General features: G+C 47.6%; 1 protein-coding gene across 3 annotated transcripts in view; it reads right to left on the bottom strand.

Moving 5' to 3' along the window:
• Positions 1-1,673: 1,673 nt before the first annotated feature.
• The window catches only part of GATA4 (GATA binding protein 4), a 46,391-nt gene continuing 27,914 nt past the window's right edge, over positions 1,674-20,150 (bottom strand). Inside the window, exons 2-6 of one of the 3 annotated variants that reach the window (XM_061199477.1) lie at positions 12,343-12,512; positions 11,203-11,328; positions 4,615-4,702; positions 2,922-3,049; positions 1,674-1,856 (exon numbers count right to left, since the gene is read on the bottom strand). In XM_061199477.1, coding sequence (XP_061055460.1) covers positions 1,674-1,856; positions 2,922-3,049; positions 4,615-4,702; positions 11,203-11,328; positions 12,343-12,512 — 695 coding nt within the window. Of the gene's footprint in view, positions 1,857-2,921; positions 3,050-4,614; positions 4,703-11,202; positions 11,329-12,342; positions 12,513-20,150 lie in introns of those variants that run through there. The other 2 variants (XM_061199478.1, XM_061199479.1) reach the window with 2 other exon arrangements.

The following is a 20,150-nucleotide window of genomic DNA, read 5'->3' as shown; positions in this document are numbered from 1 at the left end:
ATTCAGACGCAGCCTGTGAGCGCATCGGCAAAGGGGCCTCAGTGGCTCAGGGCTGCCTTGCAAAGGGCAGCAGCGAACCTCCCAGGAAAGACCTCAGAGGGAGGAGGAGAAAGGAAAGAGGAATACAGATAAATTTATTAGTTAAATACTGATTTTACAGCCATTTCACCTTAAGACAACGTTAGCAGGTTTGTGGGTTAAGGAAGGTATATGAAGGCGGCTTTCTTAGAAGAAAGCGATGTAAATGACGATTAAAACAGAACCTGGGTTTAAAGATACTCTCTGCTGCCGCCAGGAGGATTTGGGCTGGGGGCTGGGTGTTTGGAGTAGCACAGAGGAAGGCCAGTCAGCTACATTCTGTTGGCAGCCAGGACACGGAAGGAAGCGTCTTCGTGAGCCCAGGGCCACAGGCAGAGCGACAGCAAAGTGGAGAGGAGGCCGATTCCCAGCCCGCGAGAGTGGGAAGGCCCCCCCACCCCGGCCGCCCGCCCGGTGTCTTCTCTCATCACTCGTCGTCTTTCTTCCATGAGTTGTGTAGTGTTGGTTTGAATTTATGTTGAGAAATCCCTAGCATCTGGCCTCTTGGACAAAAGATTGCTGCTGGAGAAAGGACGTGGGTGCAGGCGCTGCGCCCTACGGATGCACTCGGCCCGCAGTCCCGGCAACAGACGCGTCTCCGCGGTACCACGGCGCACGCGCAAATTCCAGGCTGACAACCCCGCCCCGCGCAGCGCGGCCCCAGGCCCGGCGATGGTGTCCACTAGACATCCTCTCCAGAAGGATCTCAAGTCTTGGATGAATGCTAGTCAAACTTGCTTCAGCACCAGAACCGTTTTTGTTCTTACTCAGGACCCCCCTGAGCGTGATGGGGTGGAAGAAGGATTTGGGGACGTGTTCAAGCTGCGGGCAGAGCTGAATCACTGAGAGCAGTGGAGGGGCGCTTATTTTAAGAGGCCTGGGGGATGAAGAGAAGGAGCGATTTTAGCCGCGGAAGGAACTTGCGGGGAGGCGAGGTTGCCAGATTGTGAGTTTGCCGAAGCCACTCTGCGGAGGGAGAAGCGGCCCCTCCTCCATCTCCCCACGGAGCATCCGGTAACACCGGCCCTACCCTGTGTTTCTGGAGTCAAGATTCAGTATGAGGAATGCAGGTGTGCCGAGCCGGAAGGGGAGTGTTGGGCGAGGGCAGGACCCGCCGAGGGGCCAAGGCGTCCAAGCACATGTCCATCAGGTACCCTGATTCAGGCTGGAGCAGGGGCCCTGGCACCCTGCCCTCGGATCCCCCGTGCCGGGAACACCGTGGAAAAACCACCATTTCGGGCCACAGCGGTGGAAAGACAAGGGAGAAGGACATCTCGTCTCTTGTCAGGGCTGGTGAGGCAGAAAATGAGAAGGAGTCTGCAACTCCGTGGAAGGGGCTTAAGTATGCTCCTAGTGAAGGGGGGCTCTTCCAGACCAGAGTCTGCGCTCTCTCCAGTCCCCCACCTTGAAAAGCTATCCAATAAAATCCAGCGCCCGCTCCCCTAACCAAATCATTGACTTCAAGTTTCTTCCCAGTTGTTGTCTGGAGTCATTCCCAGACAGAGCAGGCCGGCCCCTGGGAGCCCAGCGCCTCATCTCTGCTGTCCTCCGAGTCCCAAGTCCATGCAGGAATCCAAGGAGGGAAGGAGGTGACATTATGCAGTGATTATGTCCCCGTGACTGTCAGCCAAGGCCAGGCTGTTCCAAGGGTCCTGCTTGGAGCTGGCCTGCGGTGACTGGCTGACAGAAGACGCGTAACCTTGCGGAGAGAGCTTCAGGGCCGAGAGGACCGGGTGGATGGAGGACCCGTGGCCAGACATCGCGCTGACCGAGAATGTCTGAAAGCGAAACGTATGAGATGTGGTCAGTGGAATCCCTCCTGGGGCTCAGGAGGGGGTCTGGGCTGGAGAGGGGAGCCGCATTCCACAGCTGTGCCCAGGCTGGCTCCCACCCCAGGAAGGGGACGAGAGGACAGGGCCAAAGGACAAGGGCAGGAGAGGCATCAGGCAGCACTCTGTCCCCCTGACCCCTGTGCTATGGGATGCAGGAGGTCTGCGTGACTCATCAGCTGCTTCTGAGCACTGACCCAGTAGCTTTGTGACTATTCTGGTTTCTCAGAAGCCTCTGACGGTTACACGAGGCATTTTCTACAGTCTTTTCACCATCAATCTCCATTTTCAGAAGGAAGCCATCCCCCCCTTGCCCAGAAGGGGCTCCTGGCTCTCCTGGCCCCAGGGCACCAGCTTCTCTTCACCCTGACGGCAGAAGGCTCATTAGGACTCGCCCGCCTCAAGGACAGGCGGAGAAGAGATCAGAGTTAATGGGAGACCATGACCAAGCCTGGGGGCATCCTGATCCTGGATGGGGGAACCACACAGGGAAGGGGCTGGAGGAGCAGGACTGCCATCATATCTGACAGAGGGAAATGAGGGTCCTGCTGGCCCATCTTCTGGACACACATGTGAAGCTGGACCCGCAGCCAACCCTCATGACAACGGCATCCTGCCTGTGACCTCCTCACCAACCCCAGCCCGCCCGCCCTGCCCTCTGCAGCTTCTACACCTTTGCCCACGCCAGGAGGGGCCTCCTCCTCCCCTTCCTCCTGTTAAAATCTACCCACCCTCAAGGCCAAGGTCAAGCCACCCTTACTTAGGAGACAGACTGGCCTAGAAAGCCCCGCTCCGCCTCCCACACAGCGGCCGCACTCTGATTCCGGTTGTAGCAATGCTGTGTGCCAGCACACGGGTCCTGGCACAGAGGAACTGCTAAACGCATGCATCACGGTCGTGTGTCCAAATCGCTGTAGCTTGATCAGATGTGCTGAAACATATCCTCGTGCAGACAGCCCCTCGCCTCGGGCGGGGGGCCTGGCCGCCTGGAGGCTACCCCCCAACGAGCAGTACCTGCGACAGGGAGCTGCCGTGCCCATAGTGGGATGACAGCCCAGGCTCTGTCTTGATGGGACGCATCTCTTCCGCGCTGCTACTGGAAGCGCTGGTGGTGGGAGGGAGGCTCTCACTGCCCGAGGGACCTGGAACAAGGCAGAGTCAGGACACCCAGCCCAGGGGCAGGGACAAACGGATGGCGGCCCTTGGAGACAGCCAGGGCAGATCCGCGCTAACGGCTTGTCTACATTTGCTGGGGAGAGAAGCAGGGTCCTTCCATCAGTGCAGGGCAACGGTTCTCACAATGAAGCAGAAGTAGCAGAATTTCAAGGGAACTTTTTCAGATGACGGGCTCACCACCCCTTAACCCAGATGCTTGGGGCCACATGTGTCTCAGGATTCAAACTTTTGGATTTTAAAAAGGGCAAAGACTGAATATTACAGAATACCTGCAGCGGGGTCTGGGACAACACCCCGTAATTAAATACATTAATAGTTCTACAGCAAAACATGGGAATATTTGCACATGGGATAAATAAAGACTGTAACTAGCCTGTGTCAGTTCCGATTACATTTTCCTGCCAAATCTAGCTCCCTGGATTTGGAATTCCGGATAGGGGATTGTACACCCGAACCGACGCCTGCTCCCGCTGGGACCCCACCATGCAAAGAGATGAAGTTCCCCAGGGGAAGGTGCTGTTCGTATAAACAATGTGGAAGCAGGGAGAAAGGCCGAGGACCTGGTGTGAGCCACTGAACGTTCTGCTAAGACATGACTGCCAGGAGGAGCGAGCCACTGTCGAATCTGGAAAAGGAGAACTTCGGTCATGTTCTCAGCAGTGGAACAGGGAAATTTATCTGACTTTGTCAGGCCTTAGATTAGAAGATAAACTTTCCATCGTATCAGCCGACTTAATTTCTCCACAACTGCCACATTTCCCAGTGAAATCTTTAATTTGACAGCGGTACTGAGGAGGGAGTGCTCTTGGTAGGGGACCCGAGTAGTCCTCATTCTGAAATCTAGAAATTGAGAAGGCAGAGTATATATTGAACAGAATATGGACCCTGAAGTGAAAACACTTGGCTTTAAATTCCAGCTCTACCCATTCACAGCTGTGTGACCCTTGTGATGTCATTGCCCTCTCTGAGCCTCAGTTTGCTCATTAGTAAAATGGAGATCATAAATGTGCTCTCATGGGGGTCTGTAAAGATCAATGAGATAATATTTGTGAAGGAGCTTTGCAAAGTACAGAGTACTACATGATGTTAATTATACACTGGCTTACAAATTAATGTTACAAATCAATCTGAACATGACTCACAGGACCCTGTCTTCCTACACCCCACTTAGCCCAAAGCGAATTGAAAGAACTTGAGTTCCCGAGTGGCTGGAGCACCAAAGATGGAGGGACCGACTCATGTTCCTTTTTCCTCCAGGCCCTCAACCGGTCCAGCTGGACCTCTGCAGTCTTTGCAACTGGCAAAAACCAGGCCACAACATGAGTTGAGCCTGCTTTAAAAGCTCCCAATATGTTCCATGGTGATGTTACTTTTGCACTGGGTTATTCATTCTGTCCTGAACAGCTGGGGATGGACGATGCTATCATTACACCCTGGTAGCCTGGGCTGGCCCACCTGAGCATACACGATGCTCACACACTCTGAAAGCTACTGAGTTATTCATATAATTACACATCGATCTTTTTCTCACCTGCTGGCGTCTTCGATTTGTTAAGGTTCTTGGGCTTCCGTTTTCTGGTTTGAATCCCCTCTTTCCGCATTGCAAGAGGCCTGGGGACCTAGGGGGTCACAAGTCGATATACGTGGTTTTCCATTTGTACCTGATCTGTGACATTATTTGCACACACACACACACACACACACACACGTACATACACAATGAGAAGGCCAGATCTATGCAATTCCTTTACAAACCTTGGGGCTGAGACTGAGTGAATCAGGCCTGGAACTCCTGCTAAGCAGGAAATCAATTCTACCAAAAAAAAAAATGTGTTGAGCATGTCTATTCCATGCTGGGTATTATACTAAACTCTGGAGAAACAAAGACCTAAAGACACAGTCCCTTCTCTCCAGAGGTTCACAGTTGGGAAAGACAGACAAATAGAAGATAACCAGATTCATAGGTGATGAGGGAAAATAGAAAAGAAACACTGAACTGTGTCCTGGGCTGGGGGAGGGAAAGTTGCACATGGGCACATCAAGGCAGGCCTCCCTGAGGAGGTGATGCCAGGGTTGTAGGAGACTGTCAAGTAGATGAGGGGCAGACATTTCAAGTAGCAAGAACAGTATGTGCCAAAGCCGCTAACTGATCAGCCAGACTGGGTCACTGTGCGAGTGAAAAGGGGGTGCTATTAATAGTTATGCCGAGATCATGGGCACAACCTGAGGCGGCCTGGAGAGTGGAGATGTAAAGTCACTCTACACGGAGCAGCTCTGCACCGTGCTGAGCCTGGCTGGGGCAAGTGGTGGTTTCCATGGGTGTCGGGAGCAGCAGGGACGATGGTGGAGAGACTGCCCTGTGGCCAGTGCCTGAGTGCTTTATGACGGCACTTTAGGGCATCTGAGTTCTCCTAAACAAGCAGTGACTGTCGGGCATAACAGTCCTGAGCCATTCAAGATGCCTAAACAAGTGTCGGGGGCAGGCCTGCAGGGGCATCTTTCTACTATTTTAAAATAGTGTGCCTGCCCCACATCTGGCTTCTTTCAGGCCTGGCCAACCAAATTGTTTAGCCCCTGGTCTGTGCTAGTCTCCCATATGGGACTAATAGAGGCCACACCTGCAAATACAGAAGGACAAGTGATGATCACTTCGGAGATGTGAACATGGAATTGTTAAGAAAGAAGTGCAGGGAATTCCCTGGCGGTCCAGTGGTTAGAACTCCGCACTCTCACTGCTGAGGGCCCGGGTTCAATCCCTGGTCAGGGAACTAAGATCCCACAAGCCACGCATGGTGCGGCCAGAAAAAAAGAGAAGTGCAGTAGCATACGTGAACTTGAACTGCCTTCTAGTCAACTGAGAGTCAGATGAGACAGCACTCCCACTCGTGGAGGAAAGTATCCTCCCCTCCCCGCCCTGCCACCCCCTACCCCCGCGCCCCGCGCCCACCTCTTGAAGACCATCCTGACTTCAGAAGAATCCTGTCCTCATGTTTATCCCCACCCACCTCAGTACTTTAAAAAAAAAAATTGTCATAAAATGCACATCACATAAAATTTACCATCTTAAGCATTATCAAGTGTGCAGTTCAGTAGTGTCAAGTATACTCGCATTAATGGATAAAGTCACCTGTGACAGTATAGTGTAAAGAAAGGGAATGCTTTCTAAAAAGACTTCGCAGATTTTCATTTTGAATTTTAAGTGGCAATTTTGAATTTCAGCTGCCAGTGCCAAACTTAAACCTGTAATTCTTAATATAGACGTTAAGATTGTACTCGTAATTATGATCAGATAAATGTTAATTGATTCCCCTAACTTGGTGTCAGTTTCTAAGGATAAGTCTCCTCTTAGATGCCATAATTAAATGTGTTTAGAGCTGATAATAAATTTCTTAATCTTAATTATTCTGGGAGTATTGTCCTAGAGACATTATGTTCTTATGAAAATTCCAAATACCAAAAATGCCACAGGGTATTTTGACATAGCATAGTGATGGTGGGGAGAGGAAATGCATGTGACTGAGAGAGTCACTACTAATTCAGTGTTTCTTAAAACATTTTTTCATCAACTCCACCCCCAAAGCCTTTTAAACTTTTTCTTTTTAAATAGTGCCCCAATGAATTTTTTTTGGCCGTGCCACACAGCTTGTGAGATCTTAGTTCCCCAACCAGGGATTGAACCCGAGCCCTCGGCAGTGAAAGCATGGAGTCCTAACCACTGGACCACCAGGGAATTCCCCCAATGAATTTTAATATCATAGATATGCTGTATATGTATTATATCTGCTTTATACATGAAAAGAGTAGGGGGTTTTTTGGTCCTACTTGGGGGTGACACCACCCCCATTTGAGAATGTGTATTCTAATATATCTTTTTTAAAAGGAGAGGGGACCTAGTGATAGACATTTGCATTGGCAGATGTATCTTTATGTGTGTCCAAATCTTGAAGCAGTATTTTTTTCTGCCAGGGTCACTAGAAGATAGAAGAACTTGGTTTTCTCCCAGCCACCATCTTTTAACAGCTGTGCTTTATACCCTTCCCACCATAGGCATCAGACAAATCATTTCCCACTGGCTTTGGAGGTCTTGCCAGATTCTTACTTGATTTATAAATGTATCATAAATAGAATCATTCAGGTTCCTTCTCATCTATAAAAATCAATTAAAATCCTAGGTGAATGAATTTATTTTAATTAAAGTTGTTCATCATAACACGTTGATAAATGGCATTGAAATTTTACTGATGAGTCGACTGTCATATTCAAGTAGGCTGCTTGCAGGAACTGATAGAACTATTGGTTGATTTAAAATGTAACACAGATGCCAAAGTTTTAGTGTACATTACTACCTAGACTACTGAATTATCTTTGTAAAAATTTCCTCAGATGCTATTTACAGGTGCCATGTAAAATAGGCTAATGTGCATTTCTATGAGAATTCTGGTAAACTGCCTTGCTATGATCTTTCATGTAAAGTATTAGTCCTCTAGTATTGATATAGAGTATGTCTATTCACCAGCCTACTGAAACCTAGTGGTTTAAAATATGATTATTAAGAAATAAGTTTTTAAGAAGACTTTATTTAAGTGGGATCTAGAAGATGTGATAAGTACTTTTGACTTCAAAATAATGAATTTATAAATGGCCTCTGTCTAAAAACTTGAATTGCAGTGGATTTGTACCTAAACACAATCTTATGCATAATTGTATGAAATTTGGTATGGATCAGAAAGGCTTTCCCTCCCCACTTTTTTTCCTTCTATTTAACTATGGGCTATTAGCAGCCATATCAAATCCAATCATTTTAATTTTCCAATGCACCTATAATCGCTTTATCCTTATTCTAAGATTATCATTTCTTAATGAATTGAAAAAATGGTAAGGATACTTTACAAATTCACTCTATCACTGTCAATTTAGTAACTCTTAATAACCTTAGTTAAAATAAAAGCTCAACTGCTTGTGCCTACTATAGAGCCATTGAGGAGACGTGGCAACAGATCTGCTCAGTCCTTTGCTTTGTAGACTTTATCTAGAGGGACCAATCAATAACTTATTAAACTATGATATGATTAGAATGGTTATGGTTGTATTACTGCAGGTCTGGGAACTATGCATTAAATGTGTCTAATGAATTTGGGGTGCTACAAAGTTATCAAATATAACTGAGCTGTTTCATTTCAGGGAATTTCCAGTCAGTGTAACCATTTTAAAATATTTTAGGATGAAAACAGTTTCAACCATTTTTTTAAGCTTGAAATCCTGAAGGCTGTGCTTCAAGTTGACTTAGAGGTAAACCTATTGGGGAAATAAGTGACCCACTTACAGACCGAAGCCTCTATTACTTCAGAAAGATGTTCTACATTTTCTGGCATCCTAAGAATAAAATATTATCTCTGTAAGTACACCTCATTTCCATTCTAGTTAGGACTAATGGATCCTCGTGTGGCAAAGAGCTGAAGAATGGAGAAAACTGGATCGCCGATAATCCAGATAGTTCATAGCACTCTGAACAACCTCAAGTACAGCCATCCAAGCCAGTAATTACATTGCTGCATTATTTCTTTGTGAAATTTGCTTCTTGTCTGTACCCTTGAAATTGAATAAAATTTCAAGAGACTCCTTAAAAAAAAAAAAAAAAAAGTATACTTGCATTGCCATGAACCATCACCACCATCCATCTCCAGAACACTTTTCATTTCGCAGAACTGAACTCTGTGCTCATTAAATCGTCACTCCTCACTTCTCCCTCCCCTCAGCCCTTGGCAACCACTATTCTACTTTCTGTCTTTAGGAATTTGACTCCTCTGGGACCTCATATAAGTGGAATCACACTGTGTTTGTCCTTTTGTGACTGGCTTCTTTCATTTAGCACCATGTCCTCAAGGTCTATCCATGTTGTAGCCTGTGTCAGAACTTCCTTCCTTTTGAAGGCTGAATAATATCCCATTGTATGTGTAGACCACATTTTGCTTATCCATCCATCCATCAATGGACACATGGGTTGCTTCCACCTTTTGGCTATTGCGAATAATGCTGCTGTGAACATAAGCGTACAAATATTTGTTCGAGATTCTGCTTTCAATTCTTTTTGGATCTATACCAGAAATAGATTGCTGTATCATATAGTAATTCTATTTCTAATTTTTTACAGACACAATCCTTTTAATACCTACATAATATTCTTCTATCAGTTCCTTTTATCGTTCCCCTATTGAAGAACAATAGTTTCTTTAACCATTTTCCTCCCAAAGGTTTTTTTTCTCCATTTTCATTATTACAATGATTCAACAAGTATCCTTGTATACACTTCTTGTAAAAGTTGACCCTTGAACAACATGGGTTTGAACTGCATGGGTCCACTTAAATGTGGATTCTTTTTCAATAGTAAATACTACAGCACTACATGATCCGTGGTTGGTTGACTCTGCACATGTGGAACCACAGGTAAGGAGAAATCACGTACATGTAGGGCAGACTATAGGTTAGACATGGATTTTCGACTGCAGAAGGTCGGCACCCCTAACCCCTCCATTGTTCAAGGGTCAATATGTTTTCTTATGAGTATTCTTAACTATATTTTTAGACTTTTTTTTTTTTTGTGGCTGTGTTGGCTCTTTGTTGCTGTGCGTGGGCTTTCTCTATTTTTAGACATTTTTAAGCTCATTATAACAAGAAAACATGAAAAGATGCATGAGATTAAGTTAATAACAACCCCTCCCATCTTACTACTATCAATCCTCTGCCCATGAGGCAATTGGAATAACAGCCTGTTTCTTACATTTTAAAAAGTTCTCAAACATGTGTGCACATGTACATACCTATATACATATGTATGTGTATTCATCCATCCAAACGTGTTCAATGTATATATAAGCAACTACATATAAATTATGTTCTCCCTCTTTCTTTATAAAACTGGAACCATGCTATGTACAGTGTTCCGCACGGACTTCATTTTTAAGCACTATGTAATGGAGATTGTTCCAAATTAGAACATAAAAAGCTTTGGTGATTCCCTGGCGGTCCAGTGGTTAAGACTCTGCACTTTCACTGCCAAGGGCCTGAGTTCGATCCTTGGTTGGGGAACTAAGATCCCACAAGCCGTGTGGCCAGAAAAAAAAGAGGCTTGTAGAAGCTCTCTGTATTCTGGAAATATTAATCCTTTTTCTCATGTATGTATGTATTGGTTTTACTTTCTTGGGGTATCTTTTTCCATACACTAATATGAGATGTTATACAATCAAATATATCTAAGTTTTCTTTTATGGCTTAAGAGTTTTGAAAACTTGCTGAAGAAAACTTCTCCTCCCATCCCCAAGGTTATATAAATACTCCCCCTCTACATTTTCTTCTAGTATTTTTATTGTCTCTATTTAAAGATGTTTTATATTTCATATCTTTAATACATCCAAGTTTATTTTTGCTTTTGGTAGGAGGTAGAAGTCAAGTTTTGTTTTTGTTTTCCAGATTATGTCAATACAATCATTCTTAAAAAGCTATCCCTTATCCATTGAATTGTTACCTTTGTTATATATCATACTACCACACATATAGACTATTTTTTAGTTTCTTCAACTGTGAAATGGGAATTAGACTTATGTAATGTTAAAGATGGAAATGATGTTCCATAGCAATGTCTCTGTTACGGTCTGAATGTTTGTGTCCCTCTCAAATTCATATGTGCACAAACCTAACATGCAAGGTGATGGTATTAGGAAGTGGGGCCTTTGGGAGGTGATGAGGTCATGAGGGTGGAGCCTTCATGAATGGGATTAGTGCCCTTATAATAGAGACCCCACAGTGCTCCTTTGCCCCTTCCACCAAGTGAGGACACAGTGAGAGAAGTCTGCCACTGGACAGGGGGTCCTCCCTCGACCCTGCTGGCCTCTGATCTCGGAGCTCCAGCCTCTAGAACCATGGAGGTTAATTGCTATTGTTTAAGCCGCCCAGTCTATGGTATTGCTATAGCAACCCTAACGCACTACACAGTCTCTAAGGTCCCTTCCAGATCTACATTTCTTTGTTAAGAAGGATAAAATGAATTATGATCTGCAGGGAGGAAGAGGGGTGAGACCCGAGCGGTGGAGGAAAGCGCGGGACACGGTCGGGGGACCCTTACGCCGTGGAGCTTCATGTAGAGGCCGCAGGCGTTGCACACGGGCTCGCCCTCGGCGTTGCGGCGCCACAGAGTGGTGGTGGTAGTCTGGCAGTTGGCGCAGGAGAGGCCCACTCGGCGGGAGGCGGACTGCAACACAGGAGACAGACCCTTCAGGTCCAAGGACAAGGACACAGCAGGCGCCACAGCATCTTGCTTCACCGGCAGTGAGCGTGGGGCATGGCTGTGTGAGTCTCAGACCAGCCACCGCACCGGATGCTCGGATGCCGCGTCCCTAAGCCTCTCCTGGGGGCGCGGGAGCAAAAGGGCTGTGCTGCAGGGGATGGCAAATCCTGGTCATAACTGCGGCGTCAGCAACATTATCAGTCACTCGCGTCAGGGAAAAGCCCAGCAAGCCCTGCATACTGTAGGCAGAAAAGCTTCTCCTCAAAGTAGAATGAATCTGGGCCTCAGGTGCCAGGAGTGAGTGGGGGTGAGGAATTACTGTGTCTGAGTGTCTTCAAAGACTGACCTCAAGAAAGGGAAGCACCAGGGTTTATCCCCTCTGTTCTTCTTTCCCTAATATCTGTGAAAGCTAGTTCGAATTGGTCAAAATCAAATTTTAGTAGAAAAGACCAGGAAACTAGGAGACAAAAACTTGGTTCCAACTCTTCCCCAGCCACAGGGCCCAGCACGCCCCCCATAATCTCCCTGGTCTTTGGGCTTATCAAGGGATCAACTGAAAACAGGGTAAGTCACAACACAGAAAGGATGAATTAGCCTTCCTCGTGGAGTTGATGTGAACACAGGAGATACACCAGACAACGCTGGGTCGGGGAGCAGGAAGTCTGGACTCTGGTCCCCAAGGGGAGACTCAGTATCTAAGTGACCATGGGTAAGGCCATTAGCTTTTCTGAGCCTCACTCTTCACTTCTGCATAATTAAGGGGTTGAACTAAATGGTCTGGACCATCCTCGTAGCTCAAGCCAACTCTGAAGGTGTAAGAAATTACTATTTGCCACTCACCCAGCCCTTCACCTTCTCTGAAACATGACTTGAAGCCCCAAATTCAAAACCAGGAATTTCCCACCAAGACCGAGCCCTGAAGCCAGGAGCTGACAGAAGGAGAGAAGCCTGGCTGCTGGGCGCCCGGCACTGGCTTACCAGGCGGCGCTGGGGCTTGATGAGGGGCCGGTTGATGCCGTTCATCTTGTGGTAGAGGCCGCAGGCGTTGCACAGGTAGTGTCCCGTCCCATCCCGCCGCCACAGCGGGGTGGACATGGCCCCGCAGTTGACACACTCTCTGCCTTCCGAGAAGTCGTCAAACATATCTACTGGGTGGGAAACAATACAGAGGATTAGTTCTCTGTTGATGCCAGAAATCTCACAGCGGAGAATCTAGACACCAAGGAAATAATGCCCTCTCCTTGCAAGGAGTGGAAGACGGATCGCTTTGGGCTGCCTGGCTTTGCCTCGCTCGGCCCTAACCCTTGGGAACCGGCTCAGAGGGCTGTCCTGGCAAGCAGACCTTACCCCCGGCATCCCAGACACAGCAGGCTCTCCCTGGTCATGAGAAAGGGAAGGGAGTGTGGCAGAGACCACCAGCGCCTGTATTTCTCTCTCCTTCAGAGCCTGGGGGGGGGGGGGTTTCACCTAACACTGAGTTCCACTCAAGACCTTCTCTCTCTCTTTTTTCCCTTTCAAAATTGAGATTCCATTTCCTTTTCAATAAAAATATAATAAATATTTACTTCGGGACAATTAAATGCTGGAATGTGTAAAAAAAATATAGAAATCATACATAATCCTGTAACTCAAAGATCACCATGTTATTAACATTTTGTTCTGTTAGATCCTTTGCAATGTTTTATATATTGACATATTTTTGTCTACTTGAGGTCAAGCTGTATCATTTTGAGCCCGTTTTCTCACTTCATACCAAAGCATTTTCCCACATTAGAAATTCTTTATAAACATATTTTAGTGTATATTATCCCATGCTAGTACTGCACCATCCTTTAACTATTCTCATTGAACTTCTACTTAGCCAGTTTCTGACTTTTGTAGACACCGCTCATTTTGAAAACCAATCTTAGCATTTCTGGTTATTCCTTAGGATACTCCCCTAGACGTAGAATTACTGAGCCAAAGGGACTATCTTTTTCTGAAAGTTCTTGAAATTTTCAAACTTTCCTGCAGAAAAAGGCTGTAATTCATTTTTCTCATTTCAGTGTATCTGTATGATATGCTGTGTCATAGTCTGACATTTTTCTTGCTTATTGGAACATAAAATACAGGTTCATATTATGAGCAATGGTGCTTTAGAGTGGAACCCGTCCACAGGAACGTGGCCATCCCTGCCATTGCCCTGCACTCACTCACAGGCCCCTCCCTCCCCATCACCTTTGTCTTCCATGTCCATAGAATTTAACAGTTGACTCATCTTACTCGTGGCCATTTCAGTCATCCTGCTGAGACAGGCTGGGCCAGTTTCCTTATTCCTTGTCATCTACATAAAGCCTGGCTCAGAACTTCCAGAAGTCTCTCTGACTCCATGTATACTCCATGTATACAAAATGCTTCCTATTTTGAAAATTTTTATATCCTTTCTAAATTTTCTGTCCCTAAATACAGCCACCCTGGTGTTCAGATTGTTCTTGTCCTACTACCAGAGGCAAAAGTGGATTTTTCTCTAGTTCAGGGGGGAGACTTGGGGAGGAGGGTAAGAGCTCTCCCTCCATCAGCCTAGCCCCTTACCCTGGGGTTTAAGGCCACACACTCTGCTAGTTCTGTGGCCTCGCTACCTGCTCTGAGGGAACTCGGGCTGGAGAAGAGGATGGTGGAGGCCCTCTCCTCAACTCTGGGTACACAAACAGTCATTTGCACCTGCAAACAAGTAACTATGAGTAAACAGTGTGCAGGTGTGAGGGGCTGTTTGCTCAGGCCGGGGAGCTGAGCACACACCGGTCACAAGAGAGGCTATTTTTGCACCTGGGTCACACTGAGAACCCTCCAGCAAGGTCACCTGCCTTGAGAGCCGCACATGACACGATGACTCCTGTTCTCGGCTTGCTTCCCCAAACCCGGGGGGGAGGCGTGGAGTGAACAACCTGCACGTCACCCTCCACCTGCCCTTGCCCGGTGGCCCTGCTCCTTCGGCCCAGCCTTCCGGTGAGGGGACTGGAAAGGCCAGGGGGGCTCACAAAAGGCCCTCAGACCAAGGAGGGGCGCTGGCAATGTCCTCATTTTGCAGCGTGTTTGCAATCAACACTAGATGGCGCTACAGCCTCTAAATTGATCCTCTGCATTCCTGTCTAAATCACGATGGAGGGCTTTTTACATCACCTTTCCAGTCCAAACCGAGCACAACCCAATTAGTCTATTTTTTTTTTAACAATGAAAAAAATTAAACATATTAAAAAGTGGCCCAAATAGGAAAATGAGCTCTTATTTAATCACCATCCAGCTTCCAACAATTTGTGGCCAATCTTGTCTCATGTATACCTCCACCCACTTTCCCCCATCCTGATTTCTTTTGAAGAAAATCCCAGACATTCTGTCATTTCACTCATAAATATTTCAGAACGTGCCTCTCACCGATGAAGATTCACACTCTTTTCCTTTTGAAGATAAGCAAACCAACCTCTTTCCTATGTTCCAGTTCATCTAAAGAAGGCTGCACAGGGAGAGGGTCTTTCTCCATCCACTCCTCTTTTCTGGAGGGGAGATTCCCTTTTCTCTTCATATTTATTGTTTTACATCCAGGACAGGATCTCAGCCCAGGAGCCTCCCTAGCAGTCCTGGTCTCTTCTACCGGTTACTGGCCTGACTACCTTTAGAACCCAGCACCGAGGCTTGCCTTAGAAATGCCTTCTTGCCACACGGAATGGGTTACACAGTCAAGCAACCATTTTACAGGCTGGGGAAAGGCACTGGAGGTTGGCAAGTGTGTATTTGTCACCGACAAATACTTCCTGAGCATCTGCTATTTCAGCACTCCGATAGATGTCACAGGAGCTCAGAATGCTAATGACCTGGTTGGGCAGATTGGGCCAGAGTATCAATAATGAGTAAATATTACGGAATTCATTTGGGCCACATATCTTAAACAAGTTGGGCATTATGGTGGCAGAGACTTCTTGCCTAGGGTAGGAAGTGCAGAAGTCCCAGATTGAAGAGTCAGGCGTTACAACAGCAGCCAAAGGAAGGATGGGGAGGTGAAGGCCGTGCTTCCTAAAAGCATTCCTCAGACGCACCACATCTCCTTACAACCCACCACACCTCCAAATGGGCAAAGTTTCCATATCTTCTACCAGAAAATCTTGCCATCTGACCCACTCAATGGAACGTTACATAATTGTAAATGATGATGACAAAGACAACCTAACAATAAAGAAAAATGCCTACCTCCCATGTTAAATGAAAAATGCATCACGCAAAACACCAAATACACGGTGATGGCAGCTGAGACCACCAGGAAGGGGCTTCTATTAGGCTAATCAAATTGTATAGACTTTTCATTTTTATTTTTTAAATTTACTTAATTATTTTTGTCTGCGCTGGGTCTTCGTTGCAGTGCGCGGGCTTCTCATTGTGGTGGCTTCTCTGGTTGTGGAGCACGGGCTCTAGGCGCGTGGGCTTCAGTAGTTGTGGCACATGGGCTCAGTAGTTGTGGCTCATGGGCTCTAGAGCGCAGGCTCAGTAGTTGTGGCGCACGGGCTTAGTTGCTCCGCGGCATGTTGGATCTTCCCAGACCAGGGCTCGAACCCGTGTCCCCTGCTTTGGCAGGTGGATTCTTAACCACTGTGCCACCAGGGAAGTCCCCGGACTTTTCATTTGTAAAAACACCGTTCTGTAATGTTATAATTGCTTAGTTTTTAAAATATGAAAAAAAAATAAGAACGAAACAAAAAAAATTTTTTGATCACCTCAAGCAACTCCCAGTACACTCTGGGGGAAGGGACTGTTTTACTCTCTTACATCTGACACATACATATATTTCCCCCCTTGAACTGAAGAAGGGAGAGAAAGAGGTTCAAACCCTGCTGTTTAGCACCCACTCTGGGGGAGGTGGGAGGTGACAGGCTGGGAGCCCCAAACCAGCACCATCATCTGACGGTGTGAAGCTTGCTAACAACCACTTCATCACACATGCACTCGGTGGAACTTCCCGAGGGCAAGTGGGCAGCAGCCTGATCGATAATAAGGAAGGGCACAGCCATGGCCTTGAGTTACGAAAGCCCCACCCACCCAGTGCTGGGCATCACAGGAACTGGACCAACCATTTAGAAGGCAGTGGGAATCCAGCTCTCTCGGAAGTGGATCAGCTTTACCCCACATTCAGAGAAAAGACTTGTAATAATAGTTGTAAAGTACTTTGTAAATAAGAGGAAAAACTCACAACAATGGCTGTAAAGTGCTTTGCAAACACCACATGAGATAACAATGATGGGTTATTGTCAGGGTTGGAGGGTTTGGGAGGGAGTGGGAACAACCAGGGAGAACCTTGGTGCCTGGATATTGGGGGGGGGGCGGACAGATAAAAGAGCCAGGAGATTTGGGAATCTGACCTTTTCTCAGAACTGTAAATTGTATATCATTCTCAGACTTGGCCCAGTTTGAGACCTGTGGGCAGGGAATGAACTTGCAGGCAGGGTGACAGGTCTCGGGGCTCTGCTCATGGGAAATATTAATTCATGATCATTTTAGGAACCAAAAGCAGAAAATGAATTGTGCCCTCATCCCAAGAATGGGGGTCTAACTCCTCACTTCCATCCATGCCCCATTTAAAAAAATTCTTTTTAAAGAGGGGAACAAACCCAGCATGATTTCTTCGGCATCTAATTTAGTACCGATAGTCCTAGGAATTAAGGCAGACTACTCCCACCCAAGTGCCTGAAAGAAAAATGGGGGCCAGGAGGTTGAAGGATCCCACCCTTACTTCCCCACGGAGAGCTGACGCAATCACGGGTAAGGACCTGACCTCTCATGCCCGGCTCCATCCATCTTGGGGAACCCACCCACAGGCCAGCGGGCAAGTCAGGGCTGGGAGGAGGAAAGGCAGGAGAGGAAGAGAGGGGAGGTGGAGGGGAGGAGGGAGAGGACTCAGAGGCCGGGATCGCGGTTGGCAACACCAAAGCTGGTTTGTCTCCTGACTGCTAGAGAGAGAGCTCAGGCTGAGGGACGGGGCCATGCGTGTGCCAGCCGCTGGGTCAGAGCCACAGAGCCTGGCTCTGCTCTGAGCTCCACCACAGGGGTGTCCGTCACACCTTCCCTCTTCGGAGGGGCTTCCACTCGCTAGGGGAGCTGGGTCTTGAGCCCGAGCCCGGGGGGGAGAGACCCTCCTCTCCCTCACCCCTCAGGTGCTGAGCCCATCTGGTTTCCGGTGGGGAGCCCAAACATTTGCCGTGTGTGTCTGCTCTATTTGCCTTTGTAGCAAATGCTGGACATAGAGATATACTAGGTAAAGTTGGGGCAAAAATCTCTGCCCAAAGTCGTTTCCGTCTGGCTGGGGATGCACAACTCAAAGCAAATAATTACATTAAATGTGACAAACTGCAATGACGCCTGGACTGCATCACTACCTGGCCCCCGCCCTCCCCCCAGCAGCACATCCTCAGCCATCCTAGATCTCTGTGCGATCTATCTGGGGAGGGAAGACACACAAATACAACGGAAATTACCCATGCCCAGGGTAGCGACTCAGTGCTGCAAATCAAGGCCAGAGGGGATTCCAGGCCGGCAAAGAGAGGGGAGGGCCCGCCCAGAGACCTCCCGGAGCCAAAGGGGCTTCAGGAACAAAGTCCCCAGCCCCACCCAGACGTCCTATGCTGAACCCCAGCCCCGAGTCCCATCCAAAGTTCAGCAGAGATTGTGCCTGGATTTCCTGACAGGCCCGGCTCTGTCCCAGGGGCTGGCGCCTGGTGAGCAGCAAACAAACCTCGAGGTTTTGGGGCAGCTCCTGAGGCTTCGGTCTTCTGGGCTTTGTCAGGCCCAGCCTGTGACAGGCTGCTGCCGCGGGGAGGGCGCACACAGCTCAGGCAATGTCTGGCTGGCGGGATTAGAGCACCTATTTTGGAAGCTCCTGCTGAACAGAAGCGGTTCCCGCTGCCCTGCGGAGCCGGAGCCGGGGCCCCTACCTCTGAGCGCCCAGAGCAAAACGCTGGGGTTCACAGAGAGCATCCACTACATCCCGACCCCGATCCACGAGGGGCAGACAGCTTTAGAAATTTACAAACAAGGAAGCTGAGTATAATCTATATGAAACATTTAGCGCACTGCATTTCTGGATAGCCACGGAATAATATGAGAGACCTTTAAACTTTTCTCCAGGTGAATATTGTAATTGTACTGGAAATAGATTTCCACCACAACCCCCAACACACACACACACACACACACACACACACACACACCCCTCCAGCATTTTACCTAGGACCCTGGCTTCAGGCTTGAGGTGAGAGTTAAAGAATGAGTCAGGTTAAAAAAAAAATCACAAAGAAGCAAGGACATTGTGAAAGGAAGAAACAAAAGCACCAAAAACAGGGAGGGATGGAGAGAGAAAGAAAGAAAGAGAGAGAAAGAGATAGGGAGGGAGGGAGGGAGAGAGAGAGAGAAAGGAAGGAAAGAAGGAAGGAAGGAAGGAAGGAGGAAAGAAAGAAAGAAAGAAAAAAGAAAGAAAGAAAGAAAGGGAGAGAGAGGAAGGCAGGGAGGAAGGAAGGGAGAAAGAAAGAAAGAGAAAGAAAAAAGGGGAGGGAGGGAAAGAAAGAAGAGGTTGAAGAACAACTCTTGCTATGACAGACTACAGGAAAATATTTACAGCATATTCCCAAGAGTTAATACCTCCTAACAAGCTAAGAGAAATTACACATCACACAGAGAAACATGAGGCGAAGACTTCACTGGGCAACCAATGCCTGTCACTGAAGGAGCTGTGGGAAGAGCCAAGCCTCTATCTTTCCATTCTGTGGACCACCTGCTCCTCCCTTGAAGATCTACAGGCTCCCAAGTATCTACCTCCACTCCTACCTGGTCTGTGTGCACAGCAGGGGCAGAGTGGGAGGGAGGCCCGGAAAGAGGAATGTCACTGGGGTTCAGAGAAGTTAGGTCTTGCCCAGGAAATAGAGGAGCTGGGATTTCAACCCAGACTGACTGGGTAGCCTCTTAACCGTGGGCCCAGAGTCCCACCAGCTCCTGCCGGCAGATAGATGGTTTGACCATCCTGTCGGGGACTCACTTCTCTTCCCAGCAGCAGACAGCATCAACACGAACAGTTCGAAAATCAGTACGTGAAAGATAGTCTAGGGTCGCAACATGACATGTTAGTGGCGAGGACCACAAGAAGTCCAGGACTCAGGTATGCCCTGTTTACCCAGCTCATCTGATCACAGAAGCGTCTCAGGGCACATGTGTTTCAGTGCTCTCCAGCACACCAGCTTGGGAAATGCCTCCTAGCCTGCATCTTTGTGGCCTTCAAGAATCCCCACATGTAGGGATATAATTACAGCGTAAAAATTTCCCCATGACAGAAGGGTCAGTCACTGGCCCAGGAGAAATTTCTCGGTGCTGTAGAATTCACAGTTGACCCTCAGTGACCATGACATCCTGAGCCTCCGGCATTGTGCAAGGTTAAGTCCATGGTGGATACAGACTGCCGCATGGCCATTTAGAGTTCTATGGTGCTAGGTTCTGAGAATGTGACTTCGTTTGCCGGATCTGGAAGTTAAACACACGTAGACTCCCAGGAGAGGGTCACTGTGGCCCTTCCCACCTGTGATCCACGGGCTTGGAGACAGTCTTCAAAGTAGGCAAATGAACTAAGCAGGAAACACTCAAAGATTGTGTTGTGTTATAATTTCTATTGTAAAACTCTTGCTAATGTCGATAGTTTGTCCTCCTAACAGTGTTTCTACGAACACTGTTTTGCCCAGTGGTCTCCTCCTCCTCTGTGGGCTCCCTCCTATCCATTTCCA

This window comes from Eubalaena glacialis, chromosome 9, assembly GCF_028564815.1.
Source record: "Eubalaena glacialis isolate mEubGla1 chromosome 9, mEubGla1.1.hap2.+ XY, whole genome shotgun sequence".
NCBI classification, from domain to species: domain Eukaryota; kingdom Metazoa; phylum Chordata; class Mammalia; order Artiodactyla; family Balaenidae; genus Eubalaena; species Eubalaena glacialis.
The sequence above is the reverse complement of the archived record's forward strand: the minus strand, read 5'-3'. Positions and strand labels throughout refer to the sequence as shown.